The following is a 17,555-nucleotide window of genomic DNA, read 5'->3' as shown; positions in this document are numbered from 1 at the left end:
TGAATGACCGACTCACCATATATTCCAGATTTTAAACAAGCATATCCATTTATAACGACATAAACTGTCCACTGTAAAGAAGAAAGTGCCTTGAAGTCAAGAACTGATCCAAGAGCACAATGTCCAGAGAGGGCTGAAATGCACACACACTGCAGGCCTGTGGCCAAACATGAGTATACTGTCAGAGGAACTGCAAGGACTCAGTATCCTTCACCGCTCATCTATGGTTTAATTGGCTGCCTTGACCACCCCCGCTGCTCTTTTATTGGCCAGATCACTTCTCTGTCATCACATCCTCATGTAGAAACTACACAGTAGGTCGATTTCCACTGACTCCCAAAAAGACATTCAGAACAGCGTTTTAACTGCTCTCTATGGGACCAACACGTCCCCACACCCAAACAATAGAACAGGTCATTTAACCATTGGAGAGTGCCAGCATCAGGCTTACCGGGCCTTGGTCGTCACGGTAACAATGATTAACACGTGTAAGCCTTGTGACAAGGCTGCATCTTGGTTAGGGTCGAGGAAAGGATCGTGTTTAATTACTACATTTGTTATGAAAGTTACACTAAGTATGTTAAATACGTGACATAAATGAAAAAAGTCACCCGACTTGCTTCACTAGCCTCATCATTATTACTACGACCACCAGAGATCATAATAAAGGTAAATAGAGATTGTTTAAACACCCTTCAACAGTGTTGTTGTTATCGGTGTGAGGAGGAAGCGCCCTCAATGTTTACTGAAGTCTTCACCTCAGGATCACCTTATCCATAAAAAAAAAAATCGTTCAGATATTCTTTCCTGCAACTTTGGTATGTCGGCATTATCCTTAACTGTGTGCAGATTAGAAACACTCATTCATGTGATAACAAAATATTTAAAGGGCACGGTAGCTAACAGAACATCAGCCCTGAAACCGGGAGACAAGCCAACGCCTGAAAGTACTAGTAAGGTAGATGTTTCTTTGCAGAAGGGTTGAATCAGAGTGTTTGGTGTAAGTATTAATTCATTGTCCTTATTGGATAGTTTTACAAATAATACAGCTGCTTACGAATAGCAGTGGAGGATTACATGCCAGTTCTCAGGTTGGGACCATTTATCTACTCCGGGATTCATGCAAAAAAATGTTTGTTTGATCTTAAATGATGAGGAATCTTTGATCCTACGGCCAACACCTCAATATCGGATGATTCCACCAAAAAACAGGTTAAGGCAAAAGTTTGTAACATCCACTGTCAACAGTTAAAATAAGTACATCCACGCCCATCCACTCCCTTGACTTCCAGACCTTTAATGTCCGCCTAGCTACCTGTAGAGGATTTCACTTGCTTGGGATGATCGGCCGCATTCAGCAGAACAATTGCTCCACAAATTGATTTTGTTCTTCCACATTTGTTCCTCTCGTCTTGGATTGCCTTTGTCTTGTTCAATTACAGAAAAAAAACTTACCTACAGGATGTACCCTACATTTCCCACAATGCCTTTCAAACACCACCATAATGCTCTATGTTGCCTTTAAATCACTAAAAGCAAAAGCAAAATAAAACGTATATTTCCGTTGCAAAGAAGTTCCTTTATGGGGTGTTTCACCAACTACTGGTGGCACATTTGTAAAGGTGCAGCTGTGACTGCACTGCATTGTGAGCGATTGAGTCAGTGTGTGAGCCTATACTGTACATCTTGTTTTCATTGTTGAAACTGGTCCAAAATATTGAGGATCTTTCTCTTTCTAAGACTCAGATCAAAAGGTATTTTCTAGTTGTCTAGTTGTACAACGTGGCTCATCACTCGTAGTCGTTTCAGGTTGGATTCTGCCTTTAATTCGGCTTCCCAATGTGTTCTTATATCACATCTTCTTCACTGTTAAATGTCTTATAGTTGTGTCTCTTGTGTTTCACGTTCAGCCTGAAACTATAAGCAGGGATGAAGGTTTGCTCGCAGCTTAAAGTGGAAGAGATGTGCCGCTGTTAACAGGAGGAGCAGTTCAAATTAACAAAGGGAATGTGATTCCCTGGAGGGCGAAACACCCATAAGTCTGTCTACACTTGGCCTACATACTGCCCGTTAGAGACTTCCCCACACCAGACATTTCTCCTGCACCGGTGCTGCAGGATCTTACTATCGGTTCCTCCTGGGGATCCAGAAACAGGGCCGCCGCAGCAGCAGCAGCGGTGCAGCAACCATGAAATAACTGGGACTTCTGCCTGTGATGGCTCCAGAACATACAGCGTGCACAGACAGGTCTGAACCAAAGGTGCTGCACAGTTGCAATAAAAGCTCTCCATCCTCATGCTGCACACACGCCTCGCTCACGCGCCTCATACCATCTCTTACAGCAGAAAGGTCTTCTCTTCATAGAGGGTTAATGAGAAGAGATTGCAGGCTACATGAAGGGGGGAGTAACGCTATCAAGAGAGGTGCCACGCCAGTATGAGGACATACTATCTGCCTCTGGGTGAGAGAGACAAAAGACACACGCAAGGCAGAGACGGAGTTAGAACAGCAGGTGTATAAAAAGGGAAGGAACATGCAGGGATGGGGCGTGTTGACTGAGTGAACCAAAAGTAAAAAGGTACAAAAATATTGATTTGGACGTCTCTGACATGTTCTCAGTGCCTAAACACAACATCGAGCAAGAAAATATCTTCTTTTAAAGCGCCTGTGCAGTAAATAAATGCATGTGAACTCCTCTAATGTCAGATGCTCCTTCACCAACCATCCAAAACACAGAAGGTCAGTAAACGCTCACATTTGAGAGCTGGAAGTAGAAAATAGTCTCCATGTGATGTTCCAAACTGACTTACATCACCGTTTCTGTCACAAATTGATGAATCAACTAAACATTAAAACGTTTGTCTTTGAATCTAGTTCTTCCCATGCCTACTTCACCAGGATTATCTACAGTCTTCAACTGTATCGCGAACTCCACCCAGGCCTGACTGCAGCCTGGAACAGGTACAGTCTGTGAGAAATGCAGACGGCCGCTCCATTTGAAAATCAGAGCCGACGGGTTCCGTGTCTTTTGCATCCTCGTGCCTTCAATCTGAGAGAACACGCTCCCAAAGATCAAAGTGGCCTCTGCGTATTAACAGCAGCTCTGGGATTAGAGCTATGGCAACAGCAGACCTGCAAATAGTGCAGCTCTGCCTGCCTTTAAGACGGATGGTGTGCCAGGCTCTTTTCATGGCCACGTTTAGCACGTTTTTGGATGTTATGTGTCTTCTCGTGTGACATCTGTTTGAAAAGGCAGCGAGGAAGCACGTCCTGTCAAAGTTGGAACGGCCTTAGGTTTTAGAGATGATTCTCCTGTTTCCCCCATCAGCCAGTCAAGAAGGCAAACAGATGTTTGATGGTGCTCAGTGGTAACGAGGGTGAAAGTGGTCGATGCCAAACTCAGTGGCTCTATAAAAGTATAGTTTCTTTACAAAATAAAAATCCCAATATGTAATTATTAACTGCAAAGGGTTGCATAGTGAGCTTAATCAAATCATTATAAAAAATAAAAATAAAAAAAAAATAGGAGGAATGTTGCCATTGCCTGGAAATCTGCTGTCCCTAAATGAACATTTTCTGTTATTTTTCTTTTTCATTTTCCTCTGCTTACAAAATAATAACATCAACATCGGCTCCAGACTGGAAATTACACAACTATTCAAATTATTGCTCAGTAGGGTGACAGAAAATGTATTGGCCACTATTTTGACATAAAAGACTACAAGCTTCTCCAACATAAGGATTTGCATCTGTTTTAAATAAACTGTAAACTGAATCTTTGGTTGGTTTGGTTGGCTGGAGCTGATGTTATCTTGGACTGTGCAATGTTGGGATGGACATTTTTCACTGGTTTCTGATCAACCAATCAATATTTAAGTATTTTCAATCAAGTCAATCAATATCAATAATTAGTTCAATAATCGTTGGTTCCATTGCAGAAAACAACCACCACAGGCTTTTAAAGAATCCATATAGACGGGCTCTTCTCTGTCCAATAAATCAAAGCCGCTGCTGTCACCTCTGTCTGTCAGAGAGGACAAGGACACAGTGGAGATTATGTACCAGTGAACACCTATCAATAGAAAATACAATATCCTACGATGATCAATGGGAGTATTAAGTCATCTATTTGGTGTGTTTAAGCAGCGAAGAAACACTAAAGGGAGTTTATGGTGACCTCGGCAGGCTTTGCACGCCTTATTGTAGTTCTATCACTGTAATATATTCCTGTAGTGTTGTTTCTGACATTGACCCGTGGCTGCTACGCTAAATCATTGTCTCTCACCTTTGAGCAGGGGCAGCGGGGTGAGCTCCACCTGGGAGCTCTGGTAGCGGAACTGGGACGAGCTGTGGGACCTCCTCTGCCGCGCTCTGCGCATGGACCTGCGCGGGAAGCCGTCCACCTTCTCCGCGGAGGGCACCGAGAAGCTGGTGGTCGGCGACGACGGGCTGGACGGAGGCAGCTTGGTCGTCTCCATGATGGCTGTGGGTGGATGGCGGCGGCGGCGGTGTTGATGCTGCGTGCGTCCGTGCGTGCCTTAGCGGCTGCGTAAGGAGGCGTTTAAGAGGAGGTGAATGGAGGAGAGGATGGAGCAGTGGCTGGCTTTCTGAATCACAGATGGATTATCAATTGATCGGGATGAATAGACGCTCGGGGAAGGAGGAAGACGAGGAGGGAGGAAAGGGGTGAGAGATAAAGGGGGAGGGAGGGAAGGGAAGGAGGGAGGGAGGGAGGGAGGGGGGGAGAAAGGTGCAGAGGCGGAGGAGAGGTGAGGAGAGGAGAGATCTGTCCGGTCCCGTGCTGCGCGCCTCGCTGTCTCTCTCTATCAGAGCCCGACTGGAAATGGCAGCAGCAGCATCATCCCTGAATCTTCTGTTGTTCACGCACAGATCAGAAGTCGCTTGTGTATCATCCCCGTGCAGGAGTAGCCTGGACAGCTACCAGATGATGCTCAGACAGGCGCGTCTCCTCACACACACACACACACACACGCACGCGCATACACAAACAAACACAAACACAAACACACACACACACACACACACACACACACACACACACACACGCCTCTCTTGCTGCTGTATTGGCGTCACACACAGACTAAGTCATCGGCCTCAAACTGGATATCTATTTCTTGATGTTTTCCTCCAGCTGTGCTCCTTCTCTCAGAAAGAAAAAAATTTAAAAAAAAATCGCTGTGCTCAATCAACCTCCTGTTTATCCAGATCAAAAACAAACAAACGTACTCCAGGTCAGTTTATTCTCCTCGACGATTCTCCTTATCAATAGAAATCAGTGATTGGTCCTGGCGGTGAATGATGATATCATGAAATCATCAATCTGGGCCCACCTCGGCTGCCGCATCACTGTTGTCCTTCTGGCTCGTTTTTTTTTTTTTTTTTTTTTTTTTTTTGGTCGACCGTTAAAAACCTGCTTGTTACTGTCGGTTAGTTGTTGTTTTTTTTCTCTCAGCGGTTGATATTGTTGTTCTTGTCTCGGTTTTACAACCCTCCACCTCGTGCCGTCCTCCAACCGTATCAGGGCGGGGGAAACAAACGGGTCCCTCACCGCGCCGACATGTGCAGGTCCTCCGCCAGCGTACGGCCGATGCCACGCCGAGCCCCGCAGATCCGTCTCTACCTCCGCGGCGAGAGAAAATTAAACCAATCAAATAAAAAAAAAAAAAGAGCCGCTCCTGCTCGCAGATGCAGCCACGAGAGGCACACAAAAAAAAACAACCTGAAGGCCTGTGTTATACAATAGCACCCCGTCTCTGTCTGTCAGACTGACGCGTTCTGCTCCTGTCCCCCTTCTCGGTTCCCGTTATCCGGTTGTCCTACAGCGCCTCGGTGAGCTGCGTCAAGAAACGCGCAGTGGGTCAGGAAAATACCGGAAGTGACTCATTCTATCTTTCAAAATAAAACGCGAGCGCGCTTAACTGCATGTGGGTTTTACAGAAACTGGCTCTGAACCAGGTTAAAGTTGGGCGAAGCCAATTTTCGAGGTCCAAAATAGCAAGATAAAATGCTAGAGAGAGAAAGCAGGAGTGAAAACAGCTGTTTTATTTTCACTGTCCATTAACTCCTTCTTCACAACCTAAGGGCAGATTCGGCATCAAATTGCCTTCAAAAACACCTTCTTCTTTAGGGAAAAATTGGAAGACACAGTAAAAGAAGTCATATCCTAAGAGCCAGTGGAGAAAGGTCAAATAATGTTTTTCATTATGTTGAATTTGGAGTTTTAAAATAAGTTAACATAAATTTGCGGCATCTTCTCAGAAAATACTTCCAGAGCAGTTACCCGATCATTACTCATTTTGTTCTTCTTTCTGAAATTGATGGTTAATACATGATGAAAATCAAATAACATCAATTTCTCGGCCACAAATGATGTCTGCTATGACCAAAGGCAGGCCGAGATATGACTATGATTAGGGATGCCAATACTAATGCTAATAAAAGCACATATTTTTTTCCACCTAAATGCAAAGAACATCAAGTCTCTTCTGTAACAGAACTAACAAACAGACATAAAATACATTTCCTTTCAAAATGTCACCTTCACATTCACTGAGCAAAATAAGACAAACAACTCAACCTTCTTATACACTCGATTCAAGAGACACGATGACGTCACGCGATAGTGTGGTTATGATGTTAGGCATTTTGTCAAACATTGAGCGGGCATAATCAAAGCATCATTTTATCGGCCAGTCTCTTTGTCAGTGATGTTTATTCTCGGCTAACGGCAATATTTCACATTTAAGCATTTATCAATACATCCTCCACAGTCCTGTTAACATTCACAATCAAAATCCTGGCAAGTATTAAATTTGGTGAGGTGGTAAAAGCAACAGAGTAAAGGTTTGGCCAGTTTAACAGCAGGTGCACTTAAATTAAAAAAAAAAAAAATAAAAAATATATATATATATTTTGAAATCACGGGACCGGATGCTCTATTATCTCACCCTGGCTGTCTTGATACGGGTTCCTGAGCCTAAAGGTGGTGCAAGGAGAGAGAGGAATGAGGCTCCTCACTGCGGATGACGCTATAGGATGGATTTATTTATTTATATGCCTTTATTTATGTGGCCTGGCTTTGCTTCATTTAGAAAACGGATTCGTTTTAAAACGTCTCGCGCTGCTCTGTTCTTGCCGTATCAACCTCTGGCGAACATCTGGCAGCCGTTTCATCTCGTTATGAAATATTAGCTGCTGATCTCCAGCAGCACCGCTTTGACGTTCATCCTCGTTTCTGTCGGACTCCCCGCCTCCCCCCATTCCTCCCCTCCCTTTCCCCATTTTTTTTTTTTTCCTCCTTCTTAGTTGAGGTGAGCGCGTGCGCGTGTGCGCGCGTGCGTGTGTTGTTTGTGTGTAAACGTAAGGATGTAGTTGTCTTTGAGGATCAAGCCCCCCATCCATTGTTCTTCCCCCCACTAATCCACATGTTTTCTCCCTTTCTCGCTCTCTCTCACACGCGCGCACACGCACGCGCGCGCACTCCAAAAAAAAAAAAATAAAAAAGCGCAATTATCCACGCGCTTCCATCTTCCTCTCAGAGTCACACCTCGCCTGGCAGTGAGCGTGTTTCGCTGGTGTGTTTTGCGGCTTTGATCCCGCCTCGCCACACTTCTCGCCATAAACACACTTATAATCTTTCCGAGGCTACAGCGCAAGGTGCGCCTGCGCCCTTTTCTCACCGATACAACCCTCGTCGTCTCCCTCCTCCTTCCTCCTCCTTCCTCCCTCCTGTGTTTGTGTCGCAGGTGTGCTTAGCCGATTGCCTTCTGGGAAAACACCGGGGTAACCGGCTGTCCGGTAAATGGTTGTCAGCTGGACCCCCCCCCACCACCGCCCCCCCGGAGGAGCGCTGCTGGCCCGCTGCACATTTGCGTCGCCACAGGATGTTAAAGCTGATCTGTTAGGAACTGCACGAACAGCACTCTGTTTTTGAACTTCACTCTGACGAGACTAAAAGCTCTGCAGACGTGTTAGTTTCCTCCGAGAGGTTACGCCGCACTGTTTATGTGCTAAATGCCAACATGCTCACAAAAACAAAACAAAAAACAAAAAAAAGCCATTCGCTCTGCAGGTATTTGATCTTAAGGCAAAGTATCGGACAAAAAAAAACAAAAAAAATTATACCTATTGTTACTGCAACCACTTTACACGGGGTAAATCATAAAATAATTCAAGATGAATTATTCAGAGGTATTTCAATCAGACTATAACTGAAGGACAGACAGCAGTTCTAGTGCTTCGCTAATTGCACTGCCAACAACTGTTTATGAAGCAAGACCATGAAACTTTTGTTGAATTGTCAGCTGTGTGCCCATAAAAATGTTAAAACACTCAAATGTAGTGTAACAGTTGCATAATCGGAGATTATTCCTAAAGTCCGCAAATCCATGAATATATTGCCCCATTTAATGCAGCATATAACCACTATCATTAGTTAATCAGCCTACTCTAACCTATCCAGATGTGTGACGTAGGACTTACCGGGCTCACGCGGTCCGCTTCTGTTTTCACGTTACCGGTTGCCGTGCGTTGTGTTGAGGTAAAACAACCGCAGGCCTTCCTTTCCATTGTAGACAATCCGTGTCCACTTTCCGGCAACAAATCAACACACAACTTCCAGCACAACATCCAAACTTTTTTGTTGTTGTTGTTGTTGTTGTTATTTTTTTTGTTGCCCTTATGTCAGTTGTGTGCCCATAACACCTGACAACAACAGTGACCTTTCCTGTCACACCTGACCTCGACACAATAGAGCAGCGACACCCAGTGGACACAGTGAGAATAACAACTCAAACCAGACTGTGCCAGCCACGTATTTTAGCGCCTACTGTGGTTACGGGACTAATAAAGCCGTGGCAGCAAACCTTCAGAGTGTAATGAATTCATCAAATGTGTGTTCTATTGCTGAATAACTAAACTTTTAATTTGTAACATAAGCAATATGTTTCGTTGTTCTGTCAAAAGGTACTCAGTCTGGCTTAAATTCTGGTTATGTTTTGTTTTAATAGGTCTATGATGTTTTAATGAAATGTTTGTATTTGTAGTTAACTTTTCAATACAACCAGTGCTTTAGGATAAATACATTATTTGATGCTTGATAAATACAAATGGTCATAAACACACTCGACCAAAGCCTCACACTAAATCATGAGCAGATTTATGGAGTAAACAGTCATATATATTCTATACACCTGTAAAAATATCTATATAAAGTAAAATAATCACTTATACTATTCATTTGAAAAAACGAAATCGTTATTTAGATACAATTATGGCGCATAAGCCGTTGCATTTTCTAAATTAAAAGAAAAATACAATCCATTTCCTTAGCAGTAGTTCCTCCAAAAGATTTCAGCAGCATCTGGTCCTCTTATTGATAGTTACAGAGAGAGTCAAACAGAAGAAAAATTAACTCACATGACTCACTTGAAATGAGCACAATAAGGGATTCATTAATTATACATTTTTGTTAGACTTCCAGGAGTGAGAGGAGTCAGTGGGCTACTGGATCTTTAGCTGTCACCAACATCTACCTGGTTTTTCCATACAGATCACTGCAGGCCTCCTCTCAGCCAACATGTACATCATGTAGAGACAGATTAGAAACTGACATTGTTAAATGTTAATCCAAAAAATGTCTGTTTTTGTTCATGGAGTAACTGTATTTATCATTTTTAATTGTTCAAATTACCTAAAACTATCTGAGGCACATGCTGTAACCTGCATTTGCAAGCAAAGCCTGGTGAAACAGATTATGAAGAATAATTACAATTAGCACAAATAAAAGCAATTGTTTCATTTCAACTGCAAAATAAAAGAACGACATCTATTTTATCATCTGACGTGTATATAAATAAATAATAATAATAATTCCCAAAACAATACTTTTAGCTTTCCCCCTCATCCATCTGACACGTTACATAATGCATCTCAATGCACACACACACACAACCCCTGCATGCACCCATTGGAAACTAATGGATGAAGAGTCAACCTGAACATCCATTATTACCAGTTACTGTCTCAGGGACTGTTTCCATTTGGTTATTTCAGTCAGCCTCAGCAGCAGTACAGAGTCGGGAGAACAAGCTCTGTTAGTTAGACAGCTGTTGTCACAACCGTTAGCACTTTACTACACATTGTCATGTCTAAAAACATCACACTATAAAGCCATTGTCAATAGATCAGAGAGAATTTGAAAGAAGAAAGACCCAAACTGAGGCTATGATATCATTATACTCTTAAAAACATAAATAAACAGTCACCAGTAAACTGAGTGACTTTCATTTTTTGTTGGATTTAAATATTGCAAACTATCAATTAATTATCAAGAGCAGCAAAATATGTGAGCCTGTTTAGGGAGAGTGTTTATGGTTGATTACAAAGTTTAAATTTGGTAAAAGAAAAACAAAGCATCCTCACATTGAATCCCTACACGTGGTTAAGTTTGGCACTGTTGAGTGTTCACTCTGCAGCTCCCAGCACAGAATGGAAATGTCTCCTAATCACATTTCCATGAAGTAGCGAGGAAGTGAGCCCTCCACCCTGTCTAAAAATTACAAGTCAAAGTTTCGCATGTTGAGTCAGTTTTGCACCGTCTCCTGTCTCAATTAAGGAAGAAGTGACCGATACATCGGAAAAATGTGAAAAAGTTCTGGTGCTGGATCTTAATGCAGATTTGGTTTATATTCCAACAACTTGTAAACGAATGACTTAGTAGTGGCTCTGGCTGAACTCTTTGTAACTATTCCAGGGAAACTCCAATTTGACACAGTAAAACCCAGCCTGTAAAATAGTTATTTGTGGCTCCGGAGGAGCTTTCTCAAACCGGTAGAAATAACCCTGATTTAGTCATAGAGATGTCATCAGTGTTCTCTTCACTTCGCTTCTCTAAATTTCTTTACTGGAAAGTCTGTATTACAAAGTGGAGGTTAGAACGAGAAAGAAACTAGTTAACAGGTGCTTTTGGTTGCATAATGAGAAATGTACGATTCAGCGTTTTAACAATTTGACTTATTCAGAACGAGAAATCAACTCTGCTTCTTCAATTTAGACTCTTCTGTCTCTTATGAGTCACCGAATCCAATGGAAGTTTAAAATCACTGAAGAAGCTGAACATGAGCAACAGCACGGATGTTTGGTTTATTTCCTGTTGTCAGGTTTTCTATAAATGAGTACTATCAGGCTGTTTGATGTTAAAATCTTAAAGTGTTCTTTTAAATAGTCCAAGAATCCTAGGTGCACTTTATTTATTTGGAATAAGTCTGAGGTTTCAGGTGTCTTTAGTTTTGTACCATTTCAGTTTGAACGGGCGTCCAGAGTTCAGTAAAACTGCTAACAAAGTATAAATTAAATGAGTATTCTGTAGTGCTACTGGTTACTCATCCCACTTAGTATCCAATCATTGATTTCCAGGAGTTCAGAAAGAGAAACATCTTTTGAGTGATCCCCCAGAGGTGGCAGCGACAGCAGAGGTTGGGAGAAAGATCCGTCGAAGTTGCTGGAGGTAGATTGAGAAATATCAGGTGGACTAGGGACGGTGAGCAGTGAGAGCAGGGACACAGGACTGGGCGTGACTTGCTGATTATAAGTTAGGGCAAATGGAGGGGTGGGTGACGGCTCCAAGCTTGCCTGAGGTGAAAGTGATAGAGCCTGAGGAGCAGGACTTTGAAGAGGTGATGGTAAAAGTGCACATGGCGGACTTGAACTGTTTGTCTTTCCACTGAACTCACACGGATGAAGCTGGGGTGCATTCACGGGACAAACTGTATTATCTGCCCCTAAAAGGAAAGACGGAGGCGCCATGTTGGACGAAGCAGCTAGAAAAGAAGCTTGTTTCATCAAAAATTCATCCAAAAAAACATTCGCTGACACTGAAGAAGTTTCATCACAGATGGTCGCTGGTCCAGGTTGGAGCTGAGCAGCTGTGGAGAGAACTGGGTTTGAAGCAAGACTGGCGCAGACGGGCATAACGTTTGCAGCCCTTGAGGTGACGAGAGGTTCTTCGCTGAACAAAGAGTGTGGCGCCGGTGTGTGTGTCGAGAAGGAGACTGAATAAGGGACAATCACCGGGCTGGAGGAGGGGGAGTGGGAGGAGGCAGGGAAGAGGTCAACTGACGAGCCAGCAGATGAGGTTGCCGTTGTTGGAGCGGCAGCTGAAGGCGAGCGATGGGTCCTTTTGAGGCCCAGGCTGGAGGACAAGGAGGTAGAGGGTGAAGGGGAAGCAGACAAAGTGGCGTTTGAGGAGAGGCTGTTCTGACCGTCGGCTGAGGCGGAAACCGGGTGGCGGGTGGATGAGCTGGAGCTGGATGTGGAGGCTGTGAGGCAGCAGTGAGGCTCGTGACGCTCCAGAGCCGTCTCATAGAGGTGGACGTTTTTCTTCAATGCAGCGATCTCCTTTTGAAGAGACGAGTTTGATCGCTCGAGACACTGGAGTTCCTGGAGACAAAGAAAAGTAGAGATAAGGGAGTAGAAATAAGAGAAAGACAAATAGTTAAAGCCAATATGAGTCAGGTAAATTTGTATTATCCCTCAGAGTCACTGGTCAGCTATAAAAATCTGATTAAAGACATCAATCAAGAGACAAACAATGAACTCTGTCACATCTCACCACATAATATCACACCAGGCCAGAATTGTGTGGTAATAAAACAATGCAGCTAATCAATACTAATGACACTCTCCTTTAAGACTCTTCCTGCAGGGCTGTTGCAGAAAAGCTTAAGAGCCGCAGAGCCCATGATGTGGGGCCGCAGCCAGAACCCCAAAGGAGAACTGAAATATGGCTCTTCAGCGACAGCAGTGCCAGTTCAGCATGAGGGGGTGGGTGGTGGGGAGGGTAAGGAGAGGTTCCCTGCAGATCAGTGCAGTTTAATTAGAAAATTTAAGGATCCAATGTGGCCTTTCAAAATAAAGTTGTGCGTGTTTAGTGTGTGGAGGATTGGTTTTTTGAGGGGGGGGTTTATCATTCAGTGCAGTCATCCTTCATAAAAGAAGGTATTTATATCCACTGAGTGTCAATGACTGTAAGTACAGACTTTAATAAGGCTCAGAGGAACAGTGCTTCCCCTCAGTAAAAGTACATTTCTGCTTTATTACAATCATGGTCACAGTGGTCAAGGAGTCACAGCCGAAGAAGCAGTGCTCTGCAGCCACACCTCACACGTGCTGACCCCGTTAAACCACTAACTGCTGACACGACCTTGTGCTTTTTGTGGCAGCGCTGCTTCTTTAAACATAACCTGAAGGGTGCAAAACTTAAAGAGAAGAGAGCGAAAGCAAAAGTCTGGATGTACTGCACACCAAAGACACACACGTTCATAAATTAAATAAACACACTCCTATCCAACTGTCACATCGGGTAGGATGTGATGTGGCAGAACAATAAAGATAACTAAAACAAAAGTGAAACCAGGTTAAGTGAGATAAGTTTTGTTCTCATATTCCTTTAATGAGAGTTATATAAAGGTGAGGGTGTGTCCTCCTATTCATAGCCACAAAGTAATAAATTGTGTGACAGGCTTATGAAGACCTGCTTTAAACCTTTGTTATATTTATGGAAAAGAAATCAGATTATTGATATTATGGCAGAAATTATTTTTTCTTTCGACTGCACAGGAACCTGTCAGAAAATTCTAGTGTATAATGTTCATTGTGTATAATGTTCATCAGAAGCTTGTGAGCAGCAAATTGGCTTAAATATTAGCATAAATACTGAAACAAGTAGAAACAGCTGAGGGATATATTTTTATGAGGATATAATTATGTCTGAAATACAAATATACACATAAAACAAAAAGTTGTCAGTGGTGTATAATGTTAAGCTTCTGTGTCGGTACACTAATTGTTTCATCAAATACCATCAGAAATGACTGAATGAGCCCGTAGTGTGTGTGTGTGTGTGTGTGTGTGTGTGTGTGTGTGTGTGTGTGTGTGTGTGTGTGTGTGACTCACTGTGGAATTTGACCCTCAGGAAAAAGCATTTGACTTTTGCAGATGGAAAACACAGACAAAAGTGTGTGTGTGTGTGTGTGTGTGTGTGTGTGTGTGTGTGTGTGTGTGTGTGTGTGTGTGTGTGTGTGTGTGTGTGTGTGTGTGTGTGTGTGTGTGTAAGGCCGAGAGAAAAAAAGAGGGCCAATCAGGAGGAGGGCACACCAGAGAGAGTGAAAGTCTTTATCTGAAAGTAAAGTCTTTACAAGAAATGGTTGTGAGCATGCTGCCAGATTTCACAAGAGGTGCGTACGCGCACACACACACACACACACACACACACACACACACACACACACACACACACACACACACAGAGGGACTGAGAGGGAGACCGAAAGTGGCAGGAGTCAGAGGACGATAGTGGAAGGACGCAGAAAGGAATGGATCGAAATAAAAATACAGAATGAATGTTGTGAACCTCATGAAGTTCATCGGCTCTCTCCGTTTGTTTTTTGCGGCTCTTCCTCGCCGCATCTCGGTTCTTCTGTCGTCTTTTTTTCCCTCTGGGTTGAGTCTGTTGTCCCTCTTCATCTCTCTCCTGCAAAAATGGACACGCAAACAGTTAAAAATCATCAGGGCCCAATTATAGTACGAACAAAGTCAATATGTGACACTTTTATAACACTTCAAGAGCATACTTCTCCAGACTTATCCTCTACTGCATGTTTTTTTTTAAGGCAGACATCGACAACTTCTTGATATCACGTTTGGTGTGAAAGGTTTAAGAGTTCATAGGTCATGAGGCAAAACTCATGATGTATCATGTGGTGTCTCAAAATAAAGCAGGTCAAGAAAAACAAGAATAGAGAGGAACTTGTTGTGATGCAGCGCATGATGAGACAAAAAGTTGATAACACAATATAACAAGCAACAAATCAGGTGCAGACATGAAAGTACGTTTTTCTGCACTCTTTCTGTGTGTGCCTGCTCGTGTGTTCAGGGCTGAATTTATTTCCAGGTAAACCTCTGTATACCGTTACTGACACTAAGTGTGAATATGTTCAGGAAGCCGTTTGTAAAAACAATTAATAAATGCTGTATGTGACTCGTTCAGTTAGATTGTCCTCTAGCTCTTCAACAAACTGAGATAGGCAAATTTTGAATGAAAGTATATTCACCTTGTTTGTAACATTCAAAACGGATGTTTAGTGCAGCTGATGACAACACAAACTGTTAAAAAAAAAAAAAAAAAAAAAAAAACACCTTGCAAATGGTGTCGGTATGTGTGTTTTTGCTGTGGCTGTTTTCTTGCACTGGTTGCTAAAAATGGAGATGAGCAAGCTGTATCATAAACTAAAGTATAAAATACACTGAAGGCTTAACCGATCAATTGTCTTAGTCTGTCTACTGCTGGCTCCATACAATCTTAATTGAACAATCATCACTTTTTTTTTTTTTAAAGGCAACTAAGGACTAAGGACAGCCAAGAGTCTGCAAAATACAACCAGATGCTGAAAGTGGTTGGTTTTTTTGCGATTCAAACTTTTAATCTGTTGTTTTGATCATTTTAACCTGTAAACTGTTTTAGAATATCTTGAAAAGCCTATACAAAAAAAAAGTGTATTATTATTATTATCATTATTATTTTTATTAACAGCAGATTTCCTTCTGATATACACCAACCAAACATTTGTAAGCCCTCCATCAAGGGTCTTAAAAGTCAAAAGTGACGACACTCTATTGATTGATTGATTAATTAATTGATGGACAAGGAGAAAGGGGGGACTTACCGATTCGTTGGTGTTGCTGTTGCTCTCCCCAGCTGACAGCGAACCGGGGCTGTTGGCCTCGTACCCGGTGGCCATGAATAACGGGGACATCTCTGTCGCAGACTGGCTCGCGAGCAGCCCGGATCATCCGTGCAGCGTGTCTGCAGCAGCCATTCAAACTGCGACTCTAGCGCACAACCAGCGCGCTCTCGGCTGCAGTCTGGAATCAATTTGGACCGACTCGCAAGTAAATAAAACAGACTGTCGGCTGCTCACCAGGTAACTTTTTTTTTTTTTTTAATCCCCGTAATGCAAACTCGCGTGTGACGGTTGCTTGGTGACTTGTTGGTGCCGCAGGAGTGAAGCGCAGGAGTGAAGCGCTCGGCCGGTTCGTCTGGCTGCTTTGAGCGCAGGAGGTTTGGCCAGAAACCGTCGATGATGTAACATGATGCAGCGACTCCTTTCGGTTTCTCTTTATATTAAACTCTCCGTTGAGAGGGAAGACTGTGCTGCCTTCACATGCAAGCGGAACAAATGGTTCCGGTGATAACATAAGCCTTTTTTTCCTGAGGCACCCTCGCCCCCTTTACTCTGCCACTGTTGTCTCTAAACCCTGATGAGTACCTTACGTGTGTCTTACGTGTGTCTATTGACATAATACTTTCAGACGTGAACGTGGTGTCCTAAATCCTAACCTAACTTTTATTGACAGCACGTGAAGGCATCATCGTAAATGCTTGGGAAACGATGCGCTTTTGGGACAGGAACCGCTTTGATCTGATGACCATATTAGGAACTGGTGCTGCTCTTCCTCCACGTGTAGGGAATTTCTCAATCGCTTTTGCCAGGAAACTAATAATCGAGCCCCCAGAAAGAATCCAGCCAACGGACTACACCAGTTCCCGGCAGGAGATGATGTAACTTTTAGGGCAGAATAATTATTATTCATGGTTCTTTGCATGGCTTGTTCTTCCCTAGACAGAGCAGAACATTGCAATTACTCATAGGTTTGACCCAGATTTTCAAGCCAAGCGAGATGAGTCCGAGTTAAATACAGGTTATATAACTGGTTTAACATTTGAAGGAATCCTTAAGAATGCCCTTTTTACACAAGTGATTTCAATTAATGAAATGCCATATTATTCATTTAATTGCCAATTGTCAAAGATAACTGTTGAAAGCTCCTCCATGAGCTGCTACATTTAGGAAAACTTAATAATATATTTTTAAGTTGAGGTAAGAGTTGCATAATGTGTTGGGAGAACCATATGTATAGTGTGAAATGAGCACTGAATTAAAAGAGGACTGAATTCTTCCACAGCTCTGTATGACTCCTGTTTTAGATAGCAGTTTAATTAACCTTATTCTCTGACATATGTAAGCACATAATGTGCAAGTTTGTAATATATAGGGAATAAGGAAATAAATCACATACAGTGCATCTGGAAAGTATTCACAGCGCTTCACTTTTTCCACATTTTGTTATATTACAGCCTTATTTCAAAATGGATTAAATTCATTTTTCCCCTCAAAATTCTACACACAATACCCCATAATGACAATGTGAAATACATTTTTTTGAAATTTTTGCAAATCTATTAAAAATCAAAAATGAAAAAAATTACATGTACACAAGTATTCACAGCCTTTGCCATTACACTCAAAATTGAGCTCAGGTGCATCCTGTTTCCACTGATCATCCTTGAGATGTTTCTACAACTTGATTGGAGTCCACCTGGTAAATTCAGTTGATTGGACATGATTTGGAAAGAAACACACCGTCTATATAAGGTCCCACAGTTGACAGTGCATGTCAGAGCACAAACCAAGCCA

At 42.7% G+C, this 17,555-nt stretch overlaps 2 protein-coding genes across 2 annotated transcripts in view; both read right to left on the bottom strand.

Moving 5' to 3' along the window:
* The window catches only part of ppp2r5b (protein phosphatase 2, regulatory subunit B', beta), a 42,566-nt gene extending 36,730 nt beyond the window's left edge, over positions 1-5,836 (bottom strand). Inside the window, exon 1 of the mRNA XM_069717009.1 lies at positions 4,286-5,836. Coding sequence (XP_069573110.1) covers positions 4,286-4,478 — 193 coding nt within the window. The 5' untranslated portion in view covers positions 4,479-5,836. The remainder of the gene's footprint in view (positions 1-4,285) is intronic.
* Positions 5,837-10,463: 4,627 nt separating this feature from the next.
* batf2 (basic leucine zipper ATF-like transcription factor 2) lies at positions 10,464-16,111 on the bottom strand. Its single transcript, XM_069717015.1, has 3 exons — positions 15,744-16,111; positions 14,432-14,551; positions 10,464-12,459 (listed from the first exon to the last, which is right to left on the bottom strand). The coding sequence occupies exons 1-3, from the start codon at positions 15,831-15,833 to the stop codon at positions 11,392-11,394; spliced, it is 1,278 nt and encodes a 425-aa protein (XP_069573116.1). The 5' UTR covers positions 15,834-16,111; the 3' UTR covers positions 10,464-11,391.
* Between the last annotated feature and the right edge of the window lie 1,444 nt (positions 16,112-17,555).

This window comes from Brachyistius frenatus, unplaced genomic scaffold (assembly GCF_029030835.1).
Source record: "Brachyistius frenatus isolate BFR_SWC_R1_liver_20210118 unplaced genomic scaffold, ASM2903083v1 Contig_166, whole genome shotgun sequence".
Lineage (NCBI taxonomy): Eukaryota > Metazoa > Chordata > Actinopteri > Embiotocidae > Brachyistius > Brachyistius frenatus.
The sequence above is the reverse complement of the archived record's forward strand: the minus strand, read 5'-3'. Positions and strand labels throughout refer to the sequence as shown.